The sequence below is a fragment of the Aethalodelphis obliquidens genome, unplaced genomic scaffold (genome assembly GCF_003676395.1).
Source record: "Aethalodelphis obliquidens isolate GAN/ISIS:26980383/991018 unplaced genomic scaffold, ASM367639v1 scaffold44, whole genome shotgun sequence".
Classification (NCBI taxonomy): Eukaryota; Metazoa; Chordata; class Mammalia; order Artiodactyla; family Delphinidae; genus Aethalodelphis; species Aethalodelphis obliquidens.
The window spans coordinates 16,113,794-16,137,585 of NW_020837988.1; the positions used below are offsets into that span (position 1 = coordinate 16,113,794).

A 23,792-nucleotide genomic window follows, 5' to 3' on the forward strand; every position below is an offset into this window, starting at 1 on the left:
TGCAACTAGAGAAAGCTCATGTGCAGCAATGAAGACCCAGCAAGCCATAAATAAATAAAATTGTAAAAATAAATAAAAAAGTAAAACTCCAGTCTTTCCTACCCATTATCTATAATTTATTTTTATTATTTTAGTTACCTTGTTTTTAAATCCCTCCCAAATTAGCCATTTTTAGGTTTATGCTTATTTACATTTACCAATACTTTTGCCATTCCTGTTCAGTGTTGCTTCTTGCATCCTACTCAATTCTTGCTGAATACATTTAGTAGCCTTCTAACAATGGTATAAGTTGTAAAGTCCTTATAAATTAAAAACATACAGAATTACATTTATGTGTGAAATGTGTATATATGTGTATCTGTGAATACACACACAGTTATATATTGCCTTTATTCTTGCATGATGACTTAGCTGCATGTAAATTTATATTTAGCACTTTGAAGATAATTTCATTGCCTTCCAATATTTATTGTTGAAAATTCTGATGTGAGTTTAAGTGTCATTTCTTTATAGATTATCTGTATCTTCTCTCTGGTAACTTAAATCTTTACCCCACCCCCTTACTTCTGGTTTTGTTTTTATGTTTCACAATATCAAGGGACATAGTTAGATGTATGAATTAGTTTTTAGCCACTAGGTGTGGACCCTCATTCTGAGAGTTCTTGTTCGTCTTGAGTTTTGAAAATTTTCTAGTCATTATTTATTCCAATTTTTCCTTTTTTATTCTCTTTTTAAATATAGAATGTCGATTGTTGTTGATCTCATTCTCTCCTCCATATTGCTTCCTTTCTTTTTATACTTTGCAATTTCATATCTCTTCCTATGCTTTATTTCATGTAGTCTTCTCTGACTGTTCCTCCTCTTTATCAGTTTTTTCTCCAGCTGTGTTTAGTTTATTGGTAAACCTGTCAATTGGGTTTTTTATTTCAATGTGTACTTTTTTTTTCAGAATTTGTTACTTTTAGACACATCCTCTTTTTTTCATCCTGTTCCTGTTTCATAACATATATTCCTGCCATTATCACTATGAAAAATTTTAATATACTTATTTTAAAGTTGTTTTCTAATTGTTCTATTTCTAGCTTGCCCAGGGCCACTTCTTCCCATTTTTGCATGTACTGACTGCCTCATAACAGTCTGTGTTCTTTTATGATTTACAATACCTTTCATGGTGAGCTTATCTGGGTCCAGGGTGAGGGAGGCATGCTTTGTTTAGGAGTCTTGTGATCCCTGGACTGTGAAAGTGTCCTTAAAGCACAGTTTTCCATTAGCTTCTGAAGAGACTTCAGGAATCTAGGTGAATTTGGAGTGGCAGATTCTTAGCTTAAGATCCCTGCACATAAACAGGTAGTATGAATTTGGACCTCTTACATGAACATGGATCAGGAGGGGACTTTCACTTTCTCCCTGTTGGCTTTTTCCACAAAAGTCCCGGAGTAGGTGTTAAACTTCCTTGCCACTTCGCTGGGTGGTTGACCAAGACCAGCCTTGGCTTTGCATTCTTTTTCTGCTTCTTGCATCTTGCAATTTCTTTTTTTAAATTAATTAATTAATTAATTAATTAATGGCTGTGTTGGGTCTTTGTTGCCGAGCACGGGCTTTCTCTAGTTGCTGTGAGCGGGGGCTACTCTTCGTTGCGGTGTGCACGCTTCTCATTGCGGTGGCTTCTCTTGTTGTGGAGCACGGGCTCTAGATGTGTAGGCTTCAGTAGTTGTGGTGCATGGACTTAGTTGCTTCACGGCATTTGTGATCTTCCCGGACCAGGGCTCAAACCCGTGTCTCCTGCATTGGCAGGCAGATTCCCAAACCCTGCACCACCAGGGGAGCCCACATCTTGCAGTTTCTTACTCCTGATTCAGGCCTTTGGCAGAGTGATCATGTATGTGGACTCCTCAGAATAGTGTTTTGTTTTGTTTTTGTTTTTTTAATTTTTGGCTGCATTGGGTCCTCGTTGTTGCACGCGAGCTTTCTCTAGTTGCAGCGAGCAGGGGCTACTCTTTGTTGCAGTGTGTGGGCTTCTCATTGCGGCAGCTTCTTGTTGCGGAGCACGGGCTCTAGGTGCGTGGGCTTCAGTAATTGTGGCACACAGGCTCAGTAGTTGTGGCTCACAGGCTCTAGGGCGCAGGCTCAGTAGTTGTGGCTCACGGGCTTAGTTGCTCCACAGCATGTGGGGTCTTCCTGGACCAGGGAACAAACCTCTGTCCCCTGCGTTGGCAGGCGGATTCTTAACCACCAGGGAAATCCCACACTTTTTTAATGCATAAAAGACATTGGATTATAGGGGAAACTGAGTATGTTGAAACAGTTGTTAAAATATAAACTTGTGGTTTATTAATTGCTTTATTAATGAACTAAATAACAGGATTTAGCAGCAGGTATAGTAACTGTCATGATTTCAAAGTAGTGATGAGCTCTTAGATAATTTGCAGTATCTGCCACCAGTGTAATGTGATGGGTGAATCAATTTGGAGAGCACTTCATGCCATATATGCTCCACTCAGAGATTCATAAAAGACGTTAAAGACTTAAAAGCCTTTTGTTTAAAAGAAAATCTTTTGTTTCCCCAACTTATTTGACAAGGAAACCTTGGTAAAGTAATACTGATTAAGCATGCTCATGAATTACTATGATTCCAAGAGAAGCATTTCAGAACATCTGCTTCCTGTTCTGTAATCTCTTTGTAGGTGATGTTTGGACGCTTGGCAATACTGAAATTTAAATTTTAAAATGAAAGCTTTAACCATCAACGTTTTCCATTTCTTAAAATCTCATTCTAAAATTATGAGTAGATGAAGTAGATGTTTTTAATTAAGTATGCCAAAGTAAATATAAAATACAGAAACTTTATTTGCAACATTGATTTACTGATCCCATTTTGTTTTCAAACATAGTCTGAATAAGTTTATAGGGAAATAAACTAATGAAAGGTCAGTCAGCGACTTTCCTGGCGGTCCAGTGATTAAGACTCTGTGTTCCCAGTGCAGGGGGCATGGGTTCAATCCCTGGTCAGGGAACTAAGATCCTGCATGCTGCACGGTGCAGCCAAAAAAATAATAATAATGAAATAAAACAAGTAAAAACAAAAAAAAGGTCAGTCAAATGATTGTACATTTTCTTTCATTATCTTATGTATTTGCATTGATTGTTTTAATTGCTGTGCACATACACTTGATTTTTATGTTGCATATACATACTTAATATCAGTGTACTTGGCGTTTTAGATGCCACATAAGAAGTGATGCCATGGTTTGCTTAACCATTCCACAGTTCATTTTTTACTATTATATACCAAGTGAGCCATGAGTGTTTTGGCACAAATTTCAGAATCTCTACCTTTTTCATTATCATCTTAGACAAGTTCCTTGGGGGTCTACTTTCCAAGAAATATTTACCAAAGTCAAAGAATCTACTGTTGTTAACAGTTCTGCATATTGCAGGTTTAGGCTATTTTAAGATTGAATCAGGTAGTACCATCTTCAGTATTGTCGGTGATTTTTGCCACTGGTAATGCTTTTGACTTTAACAGTGATTCCTACAGTTACCAGAGACTCCTCTGTTCAGATTACCCAGACTCCATAAATGATTTTTAAAGTTTGTTTGAATCAAGATACAGATAAAGTCCATACATTCCAGTAAGTCTTTTAAGTCTGATTTTATAGGCTTCCCCTTTATTTTTTTCCTTGCAATTTAAACAGGTTTATGGTGTGCTTGGATGTTGTTTTCTTTGTGTTTTCATTTAGCTTGGGTTTTGCAGTTTCTTAAGTCTGTGGATTAGTGTCTTTAATCATTTTTAGCACAAACTGAACCATTATTTCTTCAAACATTGCCCTTGCCATATTCTCTGTCTTCTTCTCTCCTTATGGACCTCTGATTACAAGTATGTTGGATTTGATCACCGGGCATGTACATTCTGTTCTGTATTTCCCTGTTATTTTTTTCCTCTGGTCCTCAATTAATCTATCTCCCGGTTCTCTTATCCACACTTCTGGTGTGTCTAATAACGATGCCAAATTCGTTTTGAGTCAATGTTGGATATTATATATTTAAAAGATTTTCGCAGCTCTGATGCTCTCTTTCCCCAGAACAGATTCACCTTCCCCTGCTAGGCATATAGAATGGGAGCCGAAAACGTGACTGCAGTTAGGCACTGAGTTGAGTTGCAGCTAGGTTATAGTTTTGTTTGTTAGTTTGTTTGTTTTAACATCTTTATTGGAGTATAATTGCTTTACAATGGTGTGTTAGTTTCTGCTTTATAACAAAGTGAATCAGCTATACATATATCCCCATATCTCCTCCCTCTTGCATCTCCCTCTCACCCTCCCTATCCCACCCCTCTAGGTGGTCACAAAGCACCGAGCTGATCTCCCTGTGCTATGCGACAGCTTCCCACTAGCTATCTGTTTTACGTTTGGTAGTGTATATATGTCCATGCCACTCTCACTTCGTCCCAGCTTACCCTTCCCCTGGGTCACAGTTTTGATAAGGCTTTGTTTCTCTCTGGTCCATTCTTAGGGCATAGCCTTGTTTCTTACTCCCATTTCCAGATGAGAACCTGATTCGATGACCAGTGCCCTTCCCCCTCATGTATCCTGAACTCTAATTGTAGTCTCCTCATCAAAGTGAGCCTGCCAGAATCTCTCTACTTTCCAGAGGCTTTCTGCTTAGCTTCTTAGCCTCCTGCCCATCACAGCTTCAGAATTTTCACAGCTTCAGAATTTTCCAAATGCCTTGGGAGCAGGAGTATCTGACATGTGTCATTCTTAGTTTCCTGTCCTTCCTTTTCACTGGGAATTTGGCTCTTCAGGTCTCTAAAGTTGTCCCTTTAGACCTACAAAAGCATCAGAATCTCTGCTCATTTCTCTGTCCGCAGAAGTGACCCTCTACCAAGGCACCAAATTCTAAGCATCACTCAGAATCACCCATTGTCCACAGGAAGAAGCAGCTGCACACTTCATGGTCCTACACGCTCTCTGAAATCTTGACTCCTTGATAGTGTCACTGCTTTAGCATTTCTCTTGTATCTTAAAGTTGAGTTTGCTTTTTTTTTTTAATCTGGACTTTCTAGTTCTCAGTAAGAGTGTTGGTTTGCTATAAACTATCCATCATACCCCTTTTCCTTGCAATTTATTTGTTGAGAAAACTGGGTTATTCCAGTTATTTATCCAGTGGCTTACATTTTTCTGATTATATCCCTGTGGTATAACTTTCTCGCCTCTTGGCACATCTAACAATGTTTTTTTTGGATGTTGGGCGTTTAATTTTACGTGGTTGAAGTATAGGGATTGTATTTTCTTCCTTTAAAGAGGCTTTGTTTTGTTGGCAGGTAAGTTACTTGAGGTTCAGTTTTTCCTTTACTAGGGAGAGTGTAGAGTAGCCTACTTTAACTCCACTAGTAAATCAGGATCTTCTGGGGTCTTTTTTGAATGCTCTGTGCCACTTGGCTGGTCGCAATGGAGAAGTCTCCCTGCTTGTGTGAGCTCGGGGAACTGTTCAGTTCACAGCTCCTTCGTTGTTCTTTGCCTGACCTGATGGAGTTTCACCCTGTACGTGGGCTTCTTAGTATTCAGCAAACACTCAAGGAAATCTCATGAAGATTTCTGGAGCTCTTTTTCTGTATGGCTTCCTCTTCTCAAGAATTCTGCCTCATAATTACCAGTCACCTGAGCCTCTGTACTTCAGTCTCTGGGAGTGTATTTCCTCAACTCAGTGAAACCATCACGCTCTGCTTAGAATCCCTCACCTGCTGTGCAGTCTGCAGTGTGCCTCCAGGCAGAAAGCCAAGGCAGTCACAGGCTACCTCATTTGTTTCTGTCTTAAGCTGTGTGTTGTCCGGTTTTCTAGTTTATGGCTAAAGGATAAATACGAGCATTCTATAAGAGAAAAATGCCCTTTTATACTATTGGTTTACCCTTAAGTACAGTTTGTGCAGAAAGAAGCATGATTCATGTTACTTTATCTACCAATTTTCAAACAGTAAGTTGATTTCCTGCCATCTTCCAAGGGCAATCAATAAAGTCTTTGTGGAGGGGGGGGTGTATGATTATGAAGTCATCGACTTAAACGTATTTGAGTTATTCAAGTCATTGAAATTCTTTTCTATGCTCAAATTGTCATTTTTGATTAGTGGAAGCCTCCTCAAGCTTGCTGTTGAGTTCTTTTTTTTTTTTTTTTTCCATTTTTGCTGTTGAGTTCTTTTGACTGCAGTAGTCTTGAGACCTTTCTTCTCTCTCATCATTAATATTTAATGGGAGCCTGTGCGTTGAAGTTTACTAGGAGGGATAACCATAATTTGAGCTGCATGGTTCTCAATGATTTTTGACCCACCTGCCCACCCCCAAGAAACATTTGACAATGTAGTCATTTTTGGTTGTCACAAAAGGTGGGGAGGAAGGTGGTACTTGCACCATGAGTAGAAAGGTCCGGGAAGCTGCTGCTTATTTACAGTGCACAGGACATCTCCTCCCAACAAAAAAATTATCCAGCTCAAAGTGTCAGTAGTGCTGTTGTTGAGAAACCTTGACATATACTAATTTAGCTAGCATTTGTGTAGTGTTTCAATAGTTTGAGAAATCATATTACATTTCCCACAATCCCATGAAATTGGCATTATTGATCCTTTAATAACAGATGCGTAAATTTGAGGAGGTCATACAACTAACAAGAAACAAGAATTTGATATCGATGATCTTTATGGTTGATGTCTTTTTTTTTTCTCCCCCCATTATAAGTGAAGACAGTGTACTTTGTATGACTACAAAAATAACAGAGTTGAGACCAGACACTGTTCCAAGTGATATTTATTCTCAAAACAGCCTTATCAGATAAGCAGCTGTTATTATGGATGAAGCCATTACTTAACTTGTCTAAAGTTATACAGCTAGTAAGCAGCAGAGTTAGGGCTCAAACCCAGACAGCCTGGCCCCATTGCCTACACTTTTTTATTTTTTGCGTTACGCGGGCCTCTTACTGTTGTGGCCTCTCCTGTTGCGGAGCACAGGCTCCGGACACGCATGCTCAGCGGCCATGGCTCACGGGCCCAGCAGCTCCGTGGCGTGGGATCCTCCTGGACTGGGGCACGAACCCGCGTCCCCTCAATAAAGTCTTTGTGGCCTGCCGATGGACTCTCAACCACTGCGCCACCAGGGAAGCCCTGCCCATACTTTTAACTACTGTATGTTGACAGATAATTTTTCTTTTACAGTTTAAACATGTTTGTTTTATCTTTAAATCTTTAATACCTTTGGAATTTATTTTGATGTGAAGTAGGAATCCAACTTCTTCCCACCCCCAGACCTTGATTTCCCTGATTCATTTATTGGAAAAGTCATCTCCCCCTGACCCTTTCTTTAGTTAATTCATTTAGAAATATTGCCTGTGTTAAACATTAAATTGTCATGTTATATATATTGATCTATTTTTTCTTTTTGTTTAATTAATTTTTCTGTTCCTTAACCAGTAGCATATTTTTTCAAATTACTGTAACTTTTAAAATGTGGTAGGGCATATCACTCCCGTCTACCTTTGCTTATCAGAAAATTTCTGGGAACTTTTCCCCTTGGCATTTATTCTTCCAGTTTGTAGTTTATTTAAGTTACATTTGTCTCTTCTCTCTTCTGTACCAAAAACCTACTGAGTTTAAGATTATAGATTAATCTGTAGAATATTAATAATTAATAGCTTTAAGCTTTGTGCTTAAAATTTCTAGTTAAACCTATTCCAGTATTTTTTTTATTGTTGTTATAGTCAAGAATAGATAGACTCTTTGGTCACTTGTATGTTTCTAAATAAAAGTTATTTTTAGGAAGATGACACTTGAGAAAAACACCTGAGGTGAGGGAATGACCATGGAGCTAATAGAAGAGCCAAGGGCAGGGGCCTGTGATCAGGAAGTTTGCCTGTCATTTTGGGGAAGGAACAAGGAAGTCAGAGGAACTGGTAGCGTGAGCTAGGAGAGAAGCAGGAAATGAAGTCAGAGAGGGGATAGAAGTGACAGATGGTATAGGGCTTTGTGTGTACCAGTGCCAGAACTTTGACTTTTATTCCTCATGAGATGAGCCATTGGAAGGTTTTGAGCAGAGGACTGGCATGGTCTGACTGAGGTTGTAAAACAAGATTACATCAACTACTGTGTCAAATAACTGGAAGGAGGGACAAGCAGGAAGACCAGTTTGGAAGCTATTTAAGAAACCCATATGAGAAAAGATAGTGACTGCAGTTGAGGTGGTATGAAGTGGTCAGATCCTGGATACATTTCGAAGGCAGAGACGATAGGATTTCATAATTGGTTTGGGGGTATGATAAAGGAGTTTAGGATGAGTCCAAGGATTTATGATTGAGCAACTGGAAGTTGGGAAGAGTTAGGAGCTCAGTGTTAACTCACTAACTCTGAATACCTGTTAAGACATCTAAGTGGAGATGTTGAATGGGCAGTGTGAAATTGTATTAATTGATGTCCTAATATCAAATACTTTTGATATCCAGCAATAAATCCCACTTGCTCATGGTAGGTTGTTTTTATTTTTTTGTGGTTTTAAAAATAAACAAATAAATAAATACATGTGTATAATTTGACATCTTAATTCTGTGTGTGTATATTTAAAGTTGCCCGAACTGTCCTTCAAAAAAATTCCCCAAATTTATCTCTTAATAAATTAAGATATTTTTATATACTTCTAGGTTCTATTAACACTTCACAGTTTTTCATTCAAAAGTAAGGTTGGTGTGTAAGTATGTGTGCACATACTTTTTATCAGGTTTTAAATCAATTCTATTTTTCTAAGAGGACTAAAGAAATCTAATTTTTTTAAAATTCTGATGAAAACTCATTTTTAAAAAAATTATTTATTTATTTATGGCTGTGTTGGGTCTTGGTTTCTGTGCGAGGGCTTTCTCTAGTTGCGGCGAGTGGGGGCCACTCTTCATCGCGGTGCACGGGCCTCTCACTGTCGCGGCCTCTCGTGTGGAGCACAAGCTCCAGACGCGCAGGCTCAGTAGTTGTGGCTCACAGGCCTAGTTGCTCCGCGGCATGTGGGATCTTCCCAGACCGGGGCTCAAACCCGTGTCCCCTGCATTGGCAGGCAGATTCTCAACCACTGTGCCACCAGGGAAGCCCTACAAATCTAATTTCTTTATGCTAGCACCAGCCATTTTAATTGAATAGAAATTATCTGTTCTTCAGTGTTTTTAAAGACTTCACTGAGGACACAAGAGTAGTCTGAGCCCCTGCCTTTATTTAAGGCATGTGTATTGTATTCTCCAGTTAGATGGAATATAAAAATTGTAACATTTAAACATTATAGAAATGCATAATGTGGAAAATGAAAGCTCTCCTTAATCTCCTCCCCACCATCATGACCACGTCAGTGGCTTCTTGCACATTCCTCTATCCTCCTTCTCTCTGCATCTCTCTACATGTTAGTGTTTTATTTGGATAACATTATTATGTCAAGACTATTTATTTTTATTTTAACTTGGCTGTGTGTATGTGTCTACACTATTGTATCTTGTATCCAGTTTATCAATTAACTAGTGCTTTTTTGAGGAGTTCTTATATGTTTGCATTTTTTCCTTTTTTCTCTTTATTAGGCCAGTCTTACAGTTTATCTAATTAATTGCTCTGTTCCTATCTAAGCCATTCTTGAGGTGGGTTTGGGAAGAGGGGGAGAAAAAACTCCCAAAGAGCAGTTCTTAAATTTGCTGTTTCTAGCATGTATTTTTTCTTTTGGTAATTTCAGTTTTTATTTAATCTTTCTCCTAGTTTGTTCCTCTTGCCATATCGTTTTTACTCTACATCCAGTCTATAAAATGGAATGCTGTGCATTGCCCACTTGGAGAGCTGATTGATGTCATGGGTTAATTTATGAGGAGAAAATATACCTCCCTTTTAAGATTTCTTATTCTGATTTTTATATGTTTTTCTAATCTTGTCAGTGTTTAAAGTTTTGGTGCCATTTTTGGATTCTGATTACCTAAACCCTCCCATTCATCTCCTGTGCAGTCTGTGGTCTTTGTCCCTGCCAACGTAGGCCCCTCTCTCTCTCTGCCTCAAAATGTTACCTCCCCCAGAAAGCCAGCCCTGGTTAAATAGGTTGCAAGAGGTATTTTTTCCCAAAACAGTACCAGTTAATGTCTACAGAAGTGTGTGTTTAGTTGGTATAATTTCCTTTCAAAGGCATCTACAATTGCAGCTTATTAGAATACTTTTACTTTAGCGTAAGTTGCCCAGTCTAACCTTCACAGGGCCTTCTTTGAATGCCACCCATCTATGTCGCTGCAAGAAGGAGGCAGTTGGGCAATGTTGATAAAGACTGCATTGTTCTCATATTTATCTTTCTTCTGTGCGTGTCTGTGAAGGCAAACAGCTTTCAAGAGTTGGGTGTGCTGAAACTAAATGCGCCTCTCACAGTTGTTACAGAGTTTTGATGCTACCCTTTTGTCTTTATTATGATACTACCTTTGCTCCTAGCATCCCTTGTCATAGTGTCATTCCACAGACAAGTCCCTTCTTCTAGGACTGCATGCTACCCAGATGACTTTTTTGTGGTCATGATTTGGCAAATGCCAGACTTGTTCATCCTAACACAAGAACCTAGGGATCCTGCATTCAGCATGACCTGAAGTTTTCTCCTCAAAGCACAAAATCATAAAAATCCCATTTTGTTTTTAACAGAATTAAATCTTTTGAAGACTTAGATTATTTTTGATTGTGATTTATTTTCTGCGGTACGTGGGCCTCTCACTCTTGTGGCCTCTCCCGTCGTGGAGCACAGGCTCCGGATGCGCAGGCTCAGCAGCCGTGGCTCACAGGCCCAGCCGCTCCGCGGCATGTGGGATCCTCCCGGACCGGGGCACGAACCCGTGTCCCCTGCATCGGCAGGCAGACTCTCAACCACTGCGCCACTGAGGAAGCCCAACTGTGATTATTTTTGACTGTGGACTTAGCTGGAGAGGTATTTCTTATCCTGCTAACATGTATACAAAGGACGTTTAATGAAAATGATTTCTATCCCATTGGAGTTAATCTAACACAAAGACTGTGGGTATGAACACTCACCATCCCAAATTCATTTTCATTACTTAAGTATGAGCTTTATAACAGTAGATTTTTAGGCTAGGTTAAAGAGTAGCTAATGAGTTCTGTGTAGTCCACGGAAATTTGCCGTGTCGTTTCAGGCCACCTGGAAGTCTTTTTATAGCAGGAGATGTGAAAAGAACAGGAGAGGTATGGTTTGTTATTCATTAGTATGGCTCTTAGGTGGATGAAGTTGCTGAAGAGGGCAAAGTCATGTTCCAGCCAGAAATCTGGAGCCAGCTATTCACCTTAGCAGATGGTGGGAAACCATCAAGGTGGTAGAAACATACAGGCTTTGTAAAGTGTTCTTGGTAAGGACCTAAGGGCTTCACATAACTTGATGTCTTCATTGGAGAAGAAGCAGGTTTACTTAATTACTTTGAAGGTTAATGTGTTGGAGAAATGGAAATCTTTTAACAAACTGGTCAGACTTTTTGTTTGGTGTCATATATGTATCTAGAGAGGGCCTTTTTTTTTTTTTAGCTTGCAGGTCACTTTTATTTTATTTCTTATTTTATTGAGGTATAATGGACATATAACATTATATAGTTTCAGGTGTACATCATAATGATTTTTTGTTTGTTTCCGGCCGCACTGCGCGGCATGCAGGACCTTAGTTCCCCGACCAGGGATCGGACCCGTGCCCCCCTTCATTGGAAGTGCGGAGTCTTGACCACTGGACTGCCAAGGAAGTCCCTAGAGAGGGCCTTTTGAATCTTTGGGATACTGAATGGGGAGCTGGGTTTTTATCAGACACTGAGTTGTCAGTTTTGTCTGACTTTTCACAGGTTCACCGGAACAGCACAGTGCGCTCTGGCTGTGATGTGAACCCCTCCTGTGCACTGTGTGGCTCAGGCAGTGCCAGCACCACGCCTCCAGAAATCCACTATGAAGCCCCTCTGTTGGAACGCCTTTCCCAGTTGGATTCTTGTGTTCACCCGGTTCTAGCATTTCCAGATGGTAAGAAAGTCTACATAATATAAAGTCTAATACGTGAGACTTAAAGGGTTCAAAGTGAAAGAAAGTCGGCCAAGATTCTGGTACAACTCCCAGGTACTGTCAAGGTATTGCTGTCAATAAAGTCTTCTCTTAGAATTTTGCAAATAGATCTCCCAGACTGGAATGTGCCACTAAAACTTTGCAGCTTGCTAAGAGAGAAATTCCCCTAACACTTCAAATGGTGAGGCTAGGACAGTTTCCTCCAGCCACAACGCTTGGAGCCTGGTCTTGTTATACAGAGTCTGTCTTAAAAAATGTATTATCTATGTGTGCCATGATGTAAAACAGCATGGGCAGCGCTGCTAAGTTGATCTACCTGATAAGCCTCCGTGTCTGCCAATTTTCCTTTTCCACCTCCCTTTTCATAATTGCTTTTCTCCCACTACGTGAAAGTCATTCCTCTTACCCATATTGAGTCTTGCTGTGGGTCTTGCCCCCCAGAGTATAAAAACCTTGGGCAGTAGGGACACCAAAGGAACCATTTTCAGAGTTCATGGCTCCTGAAGAAGAATCCTGTGGGAATTAAGTAAAAAAAGTTTTGAATAAAAAATAATGAAGATGGAGGTACATTATTTTTTTGTATATAACTTAAGGCAAGATTCTCTGCCTTTTCTGTCACCTTAAAATAAATATTTAGAGAATTAATAACTTACACCTGAAACTAACATATTGCACGTCAACTGTACAGTATTTAAGTTTTAAAAAGAGAAAGAATTAACAACTGAAATTAGATTTTACTGTGACTGTAGTCTGATTGAATAAGTAGGTGTAAAAGATTTTTTTTAGTTAAGGTAAATATTATATATGTACATGCTGAGGTGTTGGTATAAATAAATATCTTTAATGCATGTAGTATTCTAGAAAATACAGCCTTTACAACTGTCTGAGTTTATGATTTTCTTAAAAACTGTATTTCGGAATTCTCCGGCGGTCCAGTGGTTAGGACTCCATGCTTTCACTGCTCAGGGCCTGGGTTCAGTTCGTGGTCGGGGAACTGAGATCCCACAAGCCTCGCGGTGTGGCCAAAAAAATTTTAAAATTTAAAAAATAAAAAATTACATTTCAAATGGTGGGGGTACATGAGCAAAAATGTTGAAAACTGTTCTGTAGACTACAGGAAGCCAGTGTTTTCATAATCTGGATTTGTTTCACTGATTTGCAAATAATCTCATGATCTGGCCCCTCTTGGATCACTGTGTTATTTTATCTATGTGTTATGGCTTATATGATGGCTGTTTATGACCTTATTTTCCATTAGTTAAATTTTAAGTTCTCTCGGGATAAGGGACCATGTTTTTCTTCCTGCTCTATCCTTCATAGCACCTTACAGATAGTCTGTACAAGTTTTTGAAAGGAGGATAACTAAAACAGGAGTCTGGGGAATGTGAATTATATGGGATGTAAGATTTACTTATTGGCATGAGAAGAAAACCCAAGTTTTTTCTAGCATCAGTAGTATATTATCTTTTTCATAAAAGGGCAGATACTAAATAATTTAGGCTTTATGGATCATACTGGCTAGGTTTAGTCTATGTTATAACTAGGCAACTCTGCCCATATAGCACAAAAGCAGTCGTAGACCATGTATAAGCAAGTGGGTGTGGCTGTTTCAATAAAACTTTATTTATACAAACAGTCATTACTGATAAACTATCCTGGAGAATCCCATCTTCTAATTGATCAAACATTAGATGACTGTAATCCCCTCATTCCTTATCTGTTCTTCAAATGACTGGATTCTTTCTTGGTCACCTACATCTGTTGAGCTACTCCAAGCCTTACTATCATGACTCCCTTCAACTGTAAGAAAGGCATGGTATAATATTCTTGCTGCTACATGACTTCTAGTAAGAGTGGAAATATTTAGAGAACTTGAAACATAGGGATAGCAAGCTAGGCAGGGGTTTAGGTCAGGAGTAGTGGAGCAGTAAATAAACTTTAGAACATGATGAGTAGAAAACACTACAACATCCTTCTCTGTACTTCAGATTCCAGAGTCATTGACATTTACCCTTTCTTGCCATTTGGATTATAACTTACATAACTTAAGATAATATTTATATAGTGTTTTATAGTTTACAAGCACTTTTCTTATACTTGTTTCATTTGCTTCTCTCAGTACTCTTAAAAATTTACTTCAGTTTTACAGATCAAGAAATAGGCTTAGAGAGGTTGTGGTTTATCTCAGGCTACATAGCTAATGTAGAAGGCTCCAGAATTCAAACCGAGGTCATCTGATACCTGTCCTTCTTTTCACTATAGTTCATGTTTCTCCCCAGCCAGGATATTAAGAGAAGTCAGGTTTCTACCTGTTTCCAGACTGTAGCTACAGACAGAGACACCAGGATGATTTGGGAACATTTCTTGAGTTACTCTCTCAGGATTACAATATTGAATTGTATGGTCTCATATTTGAATAAAGAAGGCTGAAGCCTATAGTTATATCCGATTCTGATAAGGTCTCTTCCATACTCATTGAATATCAGTTGATAAATATGTTGATCATTCCTTTGTCAGCAGTATTACCATGTATAGTTGTGAATTCTGTCTCCCATCCCCTGATCAGATATGCCCGAAACACTTGCCTGGCGTCTCCTGTTCCATCATTCAGCATCTCTACTAGGAGGTACCCATTCCCTATTAACACTTTCTGTTCTTCTGACTGCATCGTATCTATAAATCTGACTGCTGCCCTTACACTTCCCCACTCCATTCCATTCCAAGCAACTATAGGTAGCAAATGAGGGGGAAAGGAAGGAGACCCCTTTCTATGGTCTCTGTGGTCTTCATTTTCCTGCCTGCCGTTTCTCTGTGTCCTGTCTCCCCCACCACTTTTTCCCCCTCCTGCCTTTCCCCCTTCTCTCCCCTCTCTCTGACACACACACACACACACGCACAGACACACACACACACACACCGCTCCTAACCATGACATTGGGGTTTGGACAAGCGAGTTGGTCATTAAACTCTACTTATGAGACTGTACAGGGGAATAGTATATATACCAAGTAGAATGATTAACATATCTGCCTATGGATAAATTAGACTTTCTGTGGGTTGATTCGGGGACCTAATTAGTGTATCTAATATTGTGACTATCGGGATAATTTTGACTTGATCCAGACAACTGCCACATTCAGAATGCTATCTATTTGTAAACTGGAAGATTCCCAGGGCCACAAAGATGGGAATAGCACCTCCTAAAGTATTGAGATGCCCCAAATATCTCTGTGTAGAATAGTGAGTAATGGTGAAGACTAGCAGCCAGCACCCTGTGTGGGTCAGACGTGCTCCACACCTGACTTCTGCGCCACCCCTTTGCAGCCTCTTCCCTAGACTGTATTTAAAGACGGCGGGACTTCCAACTTTTCATTTTCGTGTAGAGTTTTACTAATGTTTCCTAACCAGTTTGTGTACTTTGTGAGGATGGGAACCAACTGCAGCTCTTAATCTTAGAGTTCTATCTTCCATCTTGCCACACCTCAGCCGCTACCATTAATTTGAGGAACTGCTGCCTGACTGGAAGGTGGAGACATTAGGGTGTGATAACCCTTTAGTACTCCAGAAAGAGGAGCTTGTTTCCTTATTACCTCACTTAATCAAGCCAGTTAATCCTTAGCTTGAAATGTAGAGGATGTATATAACCTTGGGGAAAAGAATGTTTAGATTTAGGTTTGTGCTTAATAAGAGCACCACCTGCTGGCTGTGAAGATCAATGCTCTTTTGAGAGAGCTTGCCAAGACAATTAGCTGTATACATGAGGCCACTGCACCTTACCAGCAGGAGGAGGAAGTGAGCATTACAAAACACCACAAGAAAGTGTTCTTGAGAAAATGGTGGAAAGTAATGAGTAAAACAGGTTAATCTTGGAGTGTCAGACCCTGGTGGACCTGAAGTTAAAGTCTTTTCATTTTGTTTGAGGAAATAGTAACCTAAGATGATGTTTCCTGTCATTGATCTGCATTTCAAGGATCTGCACCTTCCTGTTTGATAATATACTTTAATAGCCATTACCTATGCAGGCATGCAGTGTGTGGAGTCCTCTAGCTGAATGGGTCCCTACTGTGTTCTCTTCCATTTTTACAACTCTTTGCTTACTTTCAGGTCCTCTATATCCAATCTGTTTCAGAGTTGTAGCTCTGTAGATCCCAGGTGTTATTACTCAGAACAGGAACTCAGACCAGCAATTCCTAAGAGATCATTTTTGTTCACTGACTGGGGGGTTTAACTTGAGTTTCTCTTTACTCATATAAAAGCAGTTAAAACACAGCAAACTTCTAGCAGCCTGAGTCCCTTAAACAGTTTGTTATTATCCCTAACTGCTTACTCAATGGGCTCATAGGGGAAATTGCTCTTGGTTCTGCTTAGTACCTCAGCTCCAGAGCACAAGGCAGTAGTGGTCTACACTGTGCCAGCTTCCGCTTCAGAGCATTTAAATGAGGGGAGGGGATTAAGAGTGGAGTTTTAGTTGAAGACTCATTGATTTAACATGTTAGAGTTGAGAGATCAGTAGTCATCTGGTCTAGCAATAACATATAAATGTCTTTTCTCTCGTGCTTAACTCGAATTGATTGATGTTGTCTGTATGGATTTAATTAACTAGTTAATTATTTGAGATGGGTCTAAGGTCTTGGGGTACAACAGAAAGAATGTTGCGAGTAGCCTGTGCCTGCAGCAGACAGAAGAGGAGAGAGCTAGAGCATGTGTGCTAGGATGTTACCAGCTCTGATCAAGTCTTGCTGCCTCATTTTACAGATGAAGAAGCTAAAGCCCAGCTAAGTGATTTGTTCTTGTTTTCTCCTACTCAGTGATGGGACGAGGACCCGTGTCTAGGACTACTAATTTCCACCATAACCATATCCTGTTTCCTTTTCTCCCTGGCTTAATTTTCAGGTTTGGGAGCACAGTGACTGTGGAAAATAAAAGGAAAAGACAGTGAAACTACTATGCTTTTGTAGTCCCATTAAACAGCCTTTGCAGGGTTCCTTGGCAGTCCAGTAGTTAAGACTCCATACTCCCAATGCAGGGGGATCGATCCCTGCTCAGGGAAGATTCTGCATGCTGCGTGGCATGGCAAAAAAAAAAACAAAAAAAACCAACCTTTGCCAAGGGGGAATAACTCTCCTGCTGACCAAGGGGTATCCTGGGATATAGAGGAGGTGCTCTACCACTTCTTGAGCCTTCTTTATACCTTCAAGCTCAGCCCAGCTTTCAGAATTCCTCTAGACGATGCTTTATTTCCTATATACTTTTCCCCAACCACTCTGAGTTAGAGCAAGGAATTTTTACTACTAATACCTCTAAACTTAATTCTTAGTTGGGAAATCTTTTTTTTTTTTTTAACATTTGACCTTTGGGGGGTGGGAAAATCAAACCATTTTATTGAGGGCCTTGGGTGGGATCTAAGGACTGGGAGTACAATGAGCTCTGATATCGTTGGCCTGGCTGAAAGCTGATATATTTGTGTTAAGGTTTGGGATAGGTGAATTTGTTTTTAAGTGTAGAAGAGAAAGAATGATTATGGGAAAAAATTTCAGGAGATAGCACTGTTCCCAGAGATGTATCTTGTTCTTTGAAGTGTCATGAAATACATGGTCTATGCTATAGGAAGGAGTTTCTTTTTTACACTGCAGAACTCTTTTGAAAAATATCCTGTACTCTACAGTTCCTTGGGAATAATTTGAGAAATATCAGATTTCACCCCAGGATTAAACTGCTCCATTCTCTGGGCCAAAGAATAATTTCATGGTGTAGTGGCTAAGAATATAGGTTTTAGGATTTTACAGACCTGAGTTTGAATGTTGCTTGTTACTTACTAAACTGTGTAACCTTGACAGTTAATTCACCTTTCTGGATCTGTTTTTTCGCTTTAAAGGGAGCATAGTAATGTTTACATCATGGAATTGTTACGAAGATTAAGTGCCAGCCACAGTATAATGGGTTTAGTAAATGTTCATTTATTCCCCTCTTCTTTGCCCCCCATTCCTAGCTCAGATTAAGCACATCAGATTAAGCTATCCTCCCTGGGCACCAAAACCCCAATAATGTTTAGAAAATACACTAAATAAACCTCTAACAATTCTGAAAAAAAGAAGGCATGCCATTGGTGAATAGAGTTTGGAGTGATTTTTGAAAGCTGGAAAACAAACAGGATAACTGTGAAGAAATAAAACTAGAAAAAAGGGGAGCCCAAAGCACATGCTTTTGAGTAAACTCCTATGGGGTAGGAGCTGGTAGGGGAAGGTTCTTTGCCCACAGTGAAAAAGGACACAGAACTAAGGATGGGACCTGGGCATTTGCCTGGGTGATAAGTTTGGACTTGTTTTGGAATATAGCTAGGTTGGATTTTTCCCCTTTTCCATAAAGCGGTGGTGTTTCATTCTTTGCTACAGCAGCGGGTATGAACTCAGGGGCTGGGACCTTTTTTTTTTTTAAATTTGTTTTATTTATGTTAGTTTTGGCTGCATTGGGTCTTCGTTGCTGTGCCTGGGCTTCCTCTAGTTGCAGCGAGCAGGGGCTGCTCTTTGTTGTGGTGCAAGTGTTTCTAATTGTGGTGGCTTCTCTTGTTGCAGAGCACGGGCTCTAGACATGTGGGCTTCAGTAGTTGTGGCATGTGGGCTCAGTAGTTGTGGCACACGGGCTTAGTTGCTCCATGGCATGTGAGATCTTCCCGGACCAGGGCTCGAATCCACGCCGCTTGCATTGGCAGGCGGATTCTTAACCACTGTGCCACCAGGGAAGTCCCAGGGGCTTGGACTTTGACTATGTCCCAGGTAGTTAATGATTCCCAGGAGGAACTGGGAGCTAAAGAGAGATGTTCTGGTCTTCAGATTAAAAAGGACCATGGAAAGTTTTTCAGAACCCTGAAAAAAGACCCACACCTATATCCATGGTGGTGAAGTTTCAGAATGAGACTATAAAAAGGAAAAATGTAAGTTTCAGATTGCCACTAGAGGTTCTACCCAGAATAATAGGACAAGAAATAGAAATAAAAGGCATACAAATTAGAAAGTAAAACAGCTTTTTGTAAGTGACATACTTGTGTATGTAGAAAATTCTAGGGACAACACAACAGCAAACAAAAACTTCATAATGGATTTAGCAAGATCACAGGATATAGGTCACTATATTAAAAATTACTGTATTTCTACGTACTAGCAGTAAACAATTATAAATTGAAATTTTTAAAAGTGCTATCATGTATAATGTCATCAAAAATATCAAATTAACAAAATATGTATAAGAACTGTACAATGGGGACTTCCTTGGTGGTCTAGGTTAAGACTCCACGCTCCCAATGCAGGGCTCAGGTTTGATCCTCGGTCAGGGAACTGGACCCCGCGTGCTGCAACTAAGAGACCTGGTGCAGCTAGCTAAATAAGCGATTACAATAAGTCACCTTTTACAGAGCTGCACAAAAACTACCTAACGCGGACGAGCGAAAACTAAGGAAATCCTAAAGAAGTGGAGAGGTGCGCCACGTTCACTGATTGAAGGGCTCGGTATTAGAGTTCTCCCCAAATGGACCTATAGAGTGCCGCAACAAGCTTTGTCCCCCAAAAAAAGTTTAAAGGAAGAAACAGAGCACCTACAAGTGAATGAGTCAGATTCCATCTTATTGGTGACACTGTAGTAATAGCTTTAAAGTCTGAGAGAAAACTGGTTTTAATCTAGAAATACTATTTCTAAAGAAATTACTCAAGGCCACATTCTTAGGAAAATAAAAGAGGAAACTAACAAAATGGAAAGATGCAAGAAACAGTGGTGAACCCCCAAAGAAGGTTAAAAAATTATAATTAAGTCTAAAAGATTAATTTACGATATTGAATATTAACTAATCCACTTAAAAACCTAGGTAATCCCCAGGTGGGAGGTGGTGAGGGTCTGGAGGAAGGAGGGGGGAGAATAGTATAGTTCTTATTTAGGGGAAGATGTAGTACCCAGTACAGTGTCTGATAAAATAATAGACGGTAAGTAGTTGTTGAATGAATATATCCTGATTAACTTTATGTTGATAGAAAGAAGTAGGTCGAAATATTTCAGTTTCTACAAGAATAAGAACAGGATGTTTATCAATCTTTCAAACCAGTAAAATTAACAGACTTGGTGGAACACAGGAACAAAGAAAAGTTCATCAATCTAACAAAAGGTGTTTTAGATTTTTTTGTTTGGAACTTGCAAATAAAAGGCAATAGTGACTTGTCTGTGAATAAAAGAATGACCTTCAGTAAAGTTCCAATAAACAGATCTTCCACTTGACAGTGCTTGCCCTGCTTGGGTCATCCTGCCACTGGGTAAATAAAAGAAGGGTGCAGTGTGGGTGTTGCTCACCGGTGACCTAGAGTTGCTGTGAACACGCCTCACTTTGTGAGAGAAGAGCCCAGAGCCCAGGTGTCTGGACTAAAACCGCAGTGTTTTGTGTTTCTTGCAGATGTTCCCACAAGCCTGCACTTCCAGAGCATGCTGAAATCTCAATGGCAGAACAAACCTTTTGACAAAATCAAACCTCCAAAAAAGTTTTCACTTAAGCACAGAGCACCCATGCCAGGCAGTCTCCCTGATCCAACTCGTAAAGACAGGCACAAGTTGGTCAACTCCTTCCTGACAACAGCCAGTAAGTTTCAGGGGTCCAGAGAGTCCTCCAATTACTTTCCTATTCCTTTTATGTTCTTAGGTTACTGGTATGGCTATGGCACTGTGTCGGGGTTGGGAGAAGCAGTTGACTGATGTAAATTCAGCTCACAGTCGTCTTTTCCTACTTGTCTTAGATGCTCTCGGATGGACTGTGAAAGCTCTTCCAGACACCATGTATCTTGGGGCTCAGTGAACAGCCACCTGTTCCATGGCATTGGGTCCATCTGTGGGCAGGCTGTCTTCTGTAGTCTGGTGTCACTTTTTTCTGGTTGAGAGCCCTGTGGGCTTCCTGGCCTGTTTTGGCCAGTGTGTTATTTGCCAGAAGCGTCAGTCCCAGAGGACTGTCCTGCTGCCCTGGGTGTCTATCACTGACCTAGAGAGAACTCAAGAGCTCGGAACTCAAATAAGAAAAGATTGAGAGGAGGTGTTTCACAGCTCTTTTTCTGTTCCCCTCTTCAGAGCTGTCCCATCACCAAACCCGGCCTGACAGGACCCACAGGCAGCACTTAGACGATGTGGGGGCCGTGCCTATGGTGGAGCGAGTGACAGCGCCCAAAGCAGAGCGCTCGCTCAACCCGCCGCCACCCGTGCATGACCCAAACCACAGCAAAATGAGATTGCGAGACCATTCATCCGAGAGAAGTGAAGGTAGGGCCAGGCCCGGCACCTCTGCCTTCGTTTGCACCTGCTCAGGGCTTTCTGGGGCAGCCTGGGCTTCTTATAATTGCCCTTAGCTTTGTCCTTCACTTTCTAGGAAGGCAGAGTAGAGGGGCCCTACTGCTTCTAAGTGTAGGTCACTTCTTACTCTGTAGCAACCTCTGCTCCATCCCTACCTCCCGTCAACCAGTTTGCTTCATCTTTTTATCCTTTAGGCTTAGAAAGCATTTTTGCCTTTACTGCATATTGCTGGCATTCCTGGCTTGTGCTGGAAGTAGAGCAGGTTGAGGTAGCCACGTCTTCCTCTTTTCTGTTGACTTCTGCAGTGTTGAAGCATCACACGGACCTGAGCAGTTCGAGCTACTTGGCGGCCACCCACCACCCACCACACAGTCCCTTGGTGCGACAGCTCTCCGCGTCATCAGACACCTCTGCACCCACCAGCTCTAGTCCACAGGTTACAGCCAGCACGTCTGTAAGTACCTGCGTGGAGTTGGACAGCCCCTCTGCAGTGACAGCTCGTTCCAGTGGGTCTGGAGGACAGTGTAGAGAGAGGGTTGTAAGGGCCAGGGCAGTTATGGGGACTCGACTCATCTTGGCGTATTTGTCTTTTTCAAGTCAAAGTGGTGCTATTTATTTGATCCTCCGTTACATTGTTTTCCTTGAGTTGTTTTTCACAGTAGACATGGATCTGAGCTGAGCCAGCCATAGAAAGCTTGATGCAGAGACAAACTCTTGGGTGATCTATGACTATTCAGGATGCGTGGGACTAAGTTTCACACAGAACTCAACAGTATCATGACTCTAACTCTGTTGGGCTAAGTAAACATGAGAGGAGGGATAAAAGAGAGATGCCTGTGGGCATTGGAGACGTTTTATTTCCTTGTTTTTACTCTCCTGGGGAGTGGAGCTGGAGTGCTGAGAATAAACACTGGGTGTGTTAGGGTGCTTGCAAGGGAAGCGGGACATAGAGCCCATGTTTTTTACGTGTACAGAGCAGAATTACAGATCCAGCAGGCCACGCTGGCAGTACTGACATGTAGTACGCTCATAACGGCAGGCTCTTTGGCCCCTGATCCGCTTTTGCGGTACCACACTCCACCCCGAAAGCTGTTTGCATGGCCATTCCAGACATTAATATCATTCTAGTGTTTTAATTACTCAGTGTGTGCCTCCTTGAACACATATACCTGTAGCTGCTTTGTGCCCACTAAAAGGGTCCTTTATATAGTAATGATAATAATAATGGAGATGGTAAAAAATAAAACAATACAACTGTAATGTTTGTTGTGTCAGCACTGAGTGCATTATGTGTGTTACCTCATTCAATCCTTTAATGAATGCCCTTTGAGGCGTAGGTGGTATAAAAGATTCCCGTTTTGTTGGCAGGGAAACTGAGTCTTTCCAAGGTTAAGTAAGCTGCATAAAGTGGGGTGACTTGTGAGGGTGTAATTGTGATTCAGACCCAGGCAGTCTGACTGCAGAGCCAGTTCTCTTACCATCACGCTGCACAAAGTGAGCCTAGGTTGGGGCATTACAGAGGTGACTTATACAGGTGCTTTGAAGCCCCTTCAGAGCTTATATCACTTCTAAGCCCACAAAATGTGCTCACTGAGCTGTGATCAGGTAGGAATTCTTCACATTGTCTGTCTTTACTCTTAAAAATCAGAGTCTTGGGCTTCCCTGGTGGCGCAGTGGTTGAGCGTCCGCCTGCCGATGCAGGGGACACGGGTTCGTGCCCCAGTACGGGAAGGTCCCACATGCCGCGGAGCAGCTAGGCTCATGAGCCATGGCTGCTGAGCCTGCGTGTCTGGAGCCTGTGCTCCGCAACGGGAGAGGCCACAACAGTGAGAGGCCTGCGTACCGAAAAAAAAAAAAAAAAATCAGAGTCTTTTCCAAATGACCTCCTTGTTCCTCCCCTCCCCACCCACAGATTTCCATAGGTGGTGTAGTATCTATCACTAAATCAGTTGTCCATTAGTAGGCGGTCTCAGAAAAACCAAACTATTTTAAAGAGGCGAATTCTAATAGAAGTCTTCTCTGAGACTTGGTGAGACGTCAGTATTTTTTCACCTGCCGCCCTCTTGTGCCTGGAGAATGTAAACTTAGGCCTGGATCACTTGAAATTTTTACTTATTGTCTAATGAGTACAAATTTTGTATATAGCACTGTGCTGACCCTTAAGGCTCTTGCTGCTAGATTTTTTCAGAGAATCTGGATTTATATAATAGCAAGAAGAGTGATAGGCCAGGTAGTTAAAATAAGGTAGAGAAGCTACAAGACACTGGAGAAATGGTGGGGGAGGAGAGGGATGGGGTGTATGTGGTAGTGCTCCCACAGAAAGCCACAAGAGCTGATAGACGCACCAGAATCGCCTCCATGGCCTTTTTTCTTTTCTTTCTTGGAAGCCCTGGATATTCTGATTTGGTAG

The 23,792-nt window shown here is 40.9% G+C and overlaps 1 protein-coding gene across 7 annotated transcripts in view; it reads left to right on the forward strand.

The window, feature by feature from the left end:
- KANSL1 (KAT8 regulatory NSL complex subunit 1) overlaps nt 1-23,792 on the forward strand; it is a 171,065-nt gene that overhangs the window by 140,912 nt on the left and 6,361 nt on the right. For 6 of the 7 annotated variants that reach the window (XM_027081314.1, XM_027081319.1, XM_027081315.1 and 3 more), the window contains 4 exons: nt 11,860-12,031; nt 20,502-20,684; nt 21,164-21,352; nt 21,688-21,836. In XM_027081314.1, coding sequence (XP_026937115.1) covers nt 11,860-12,031; nt 20,502-20,684; nt 21,164-21,352; nt 21,688-21,836 — 693 coding nt within the window. The remainder of the gene's footprint in view (nt 1-11,859; nt 12,032-20,501; nt 20,685-21,163; nt 21,353-21,687; nt 21,837-23,792) is intronic. The other variant, XM_027081320.1, reaches the window with a different exon arrangement.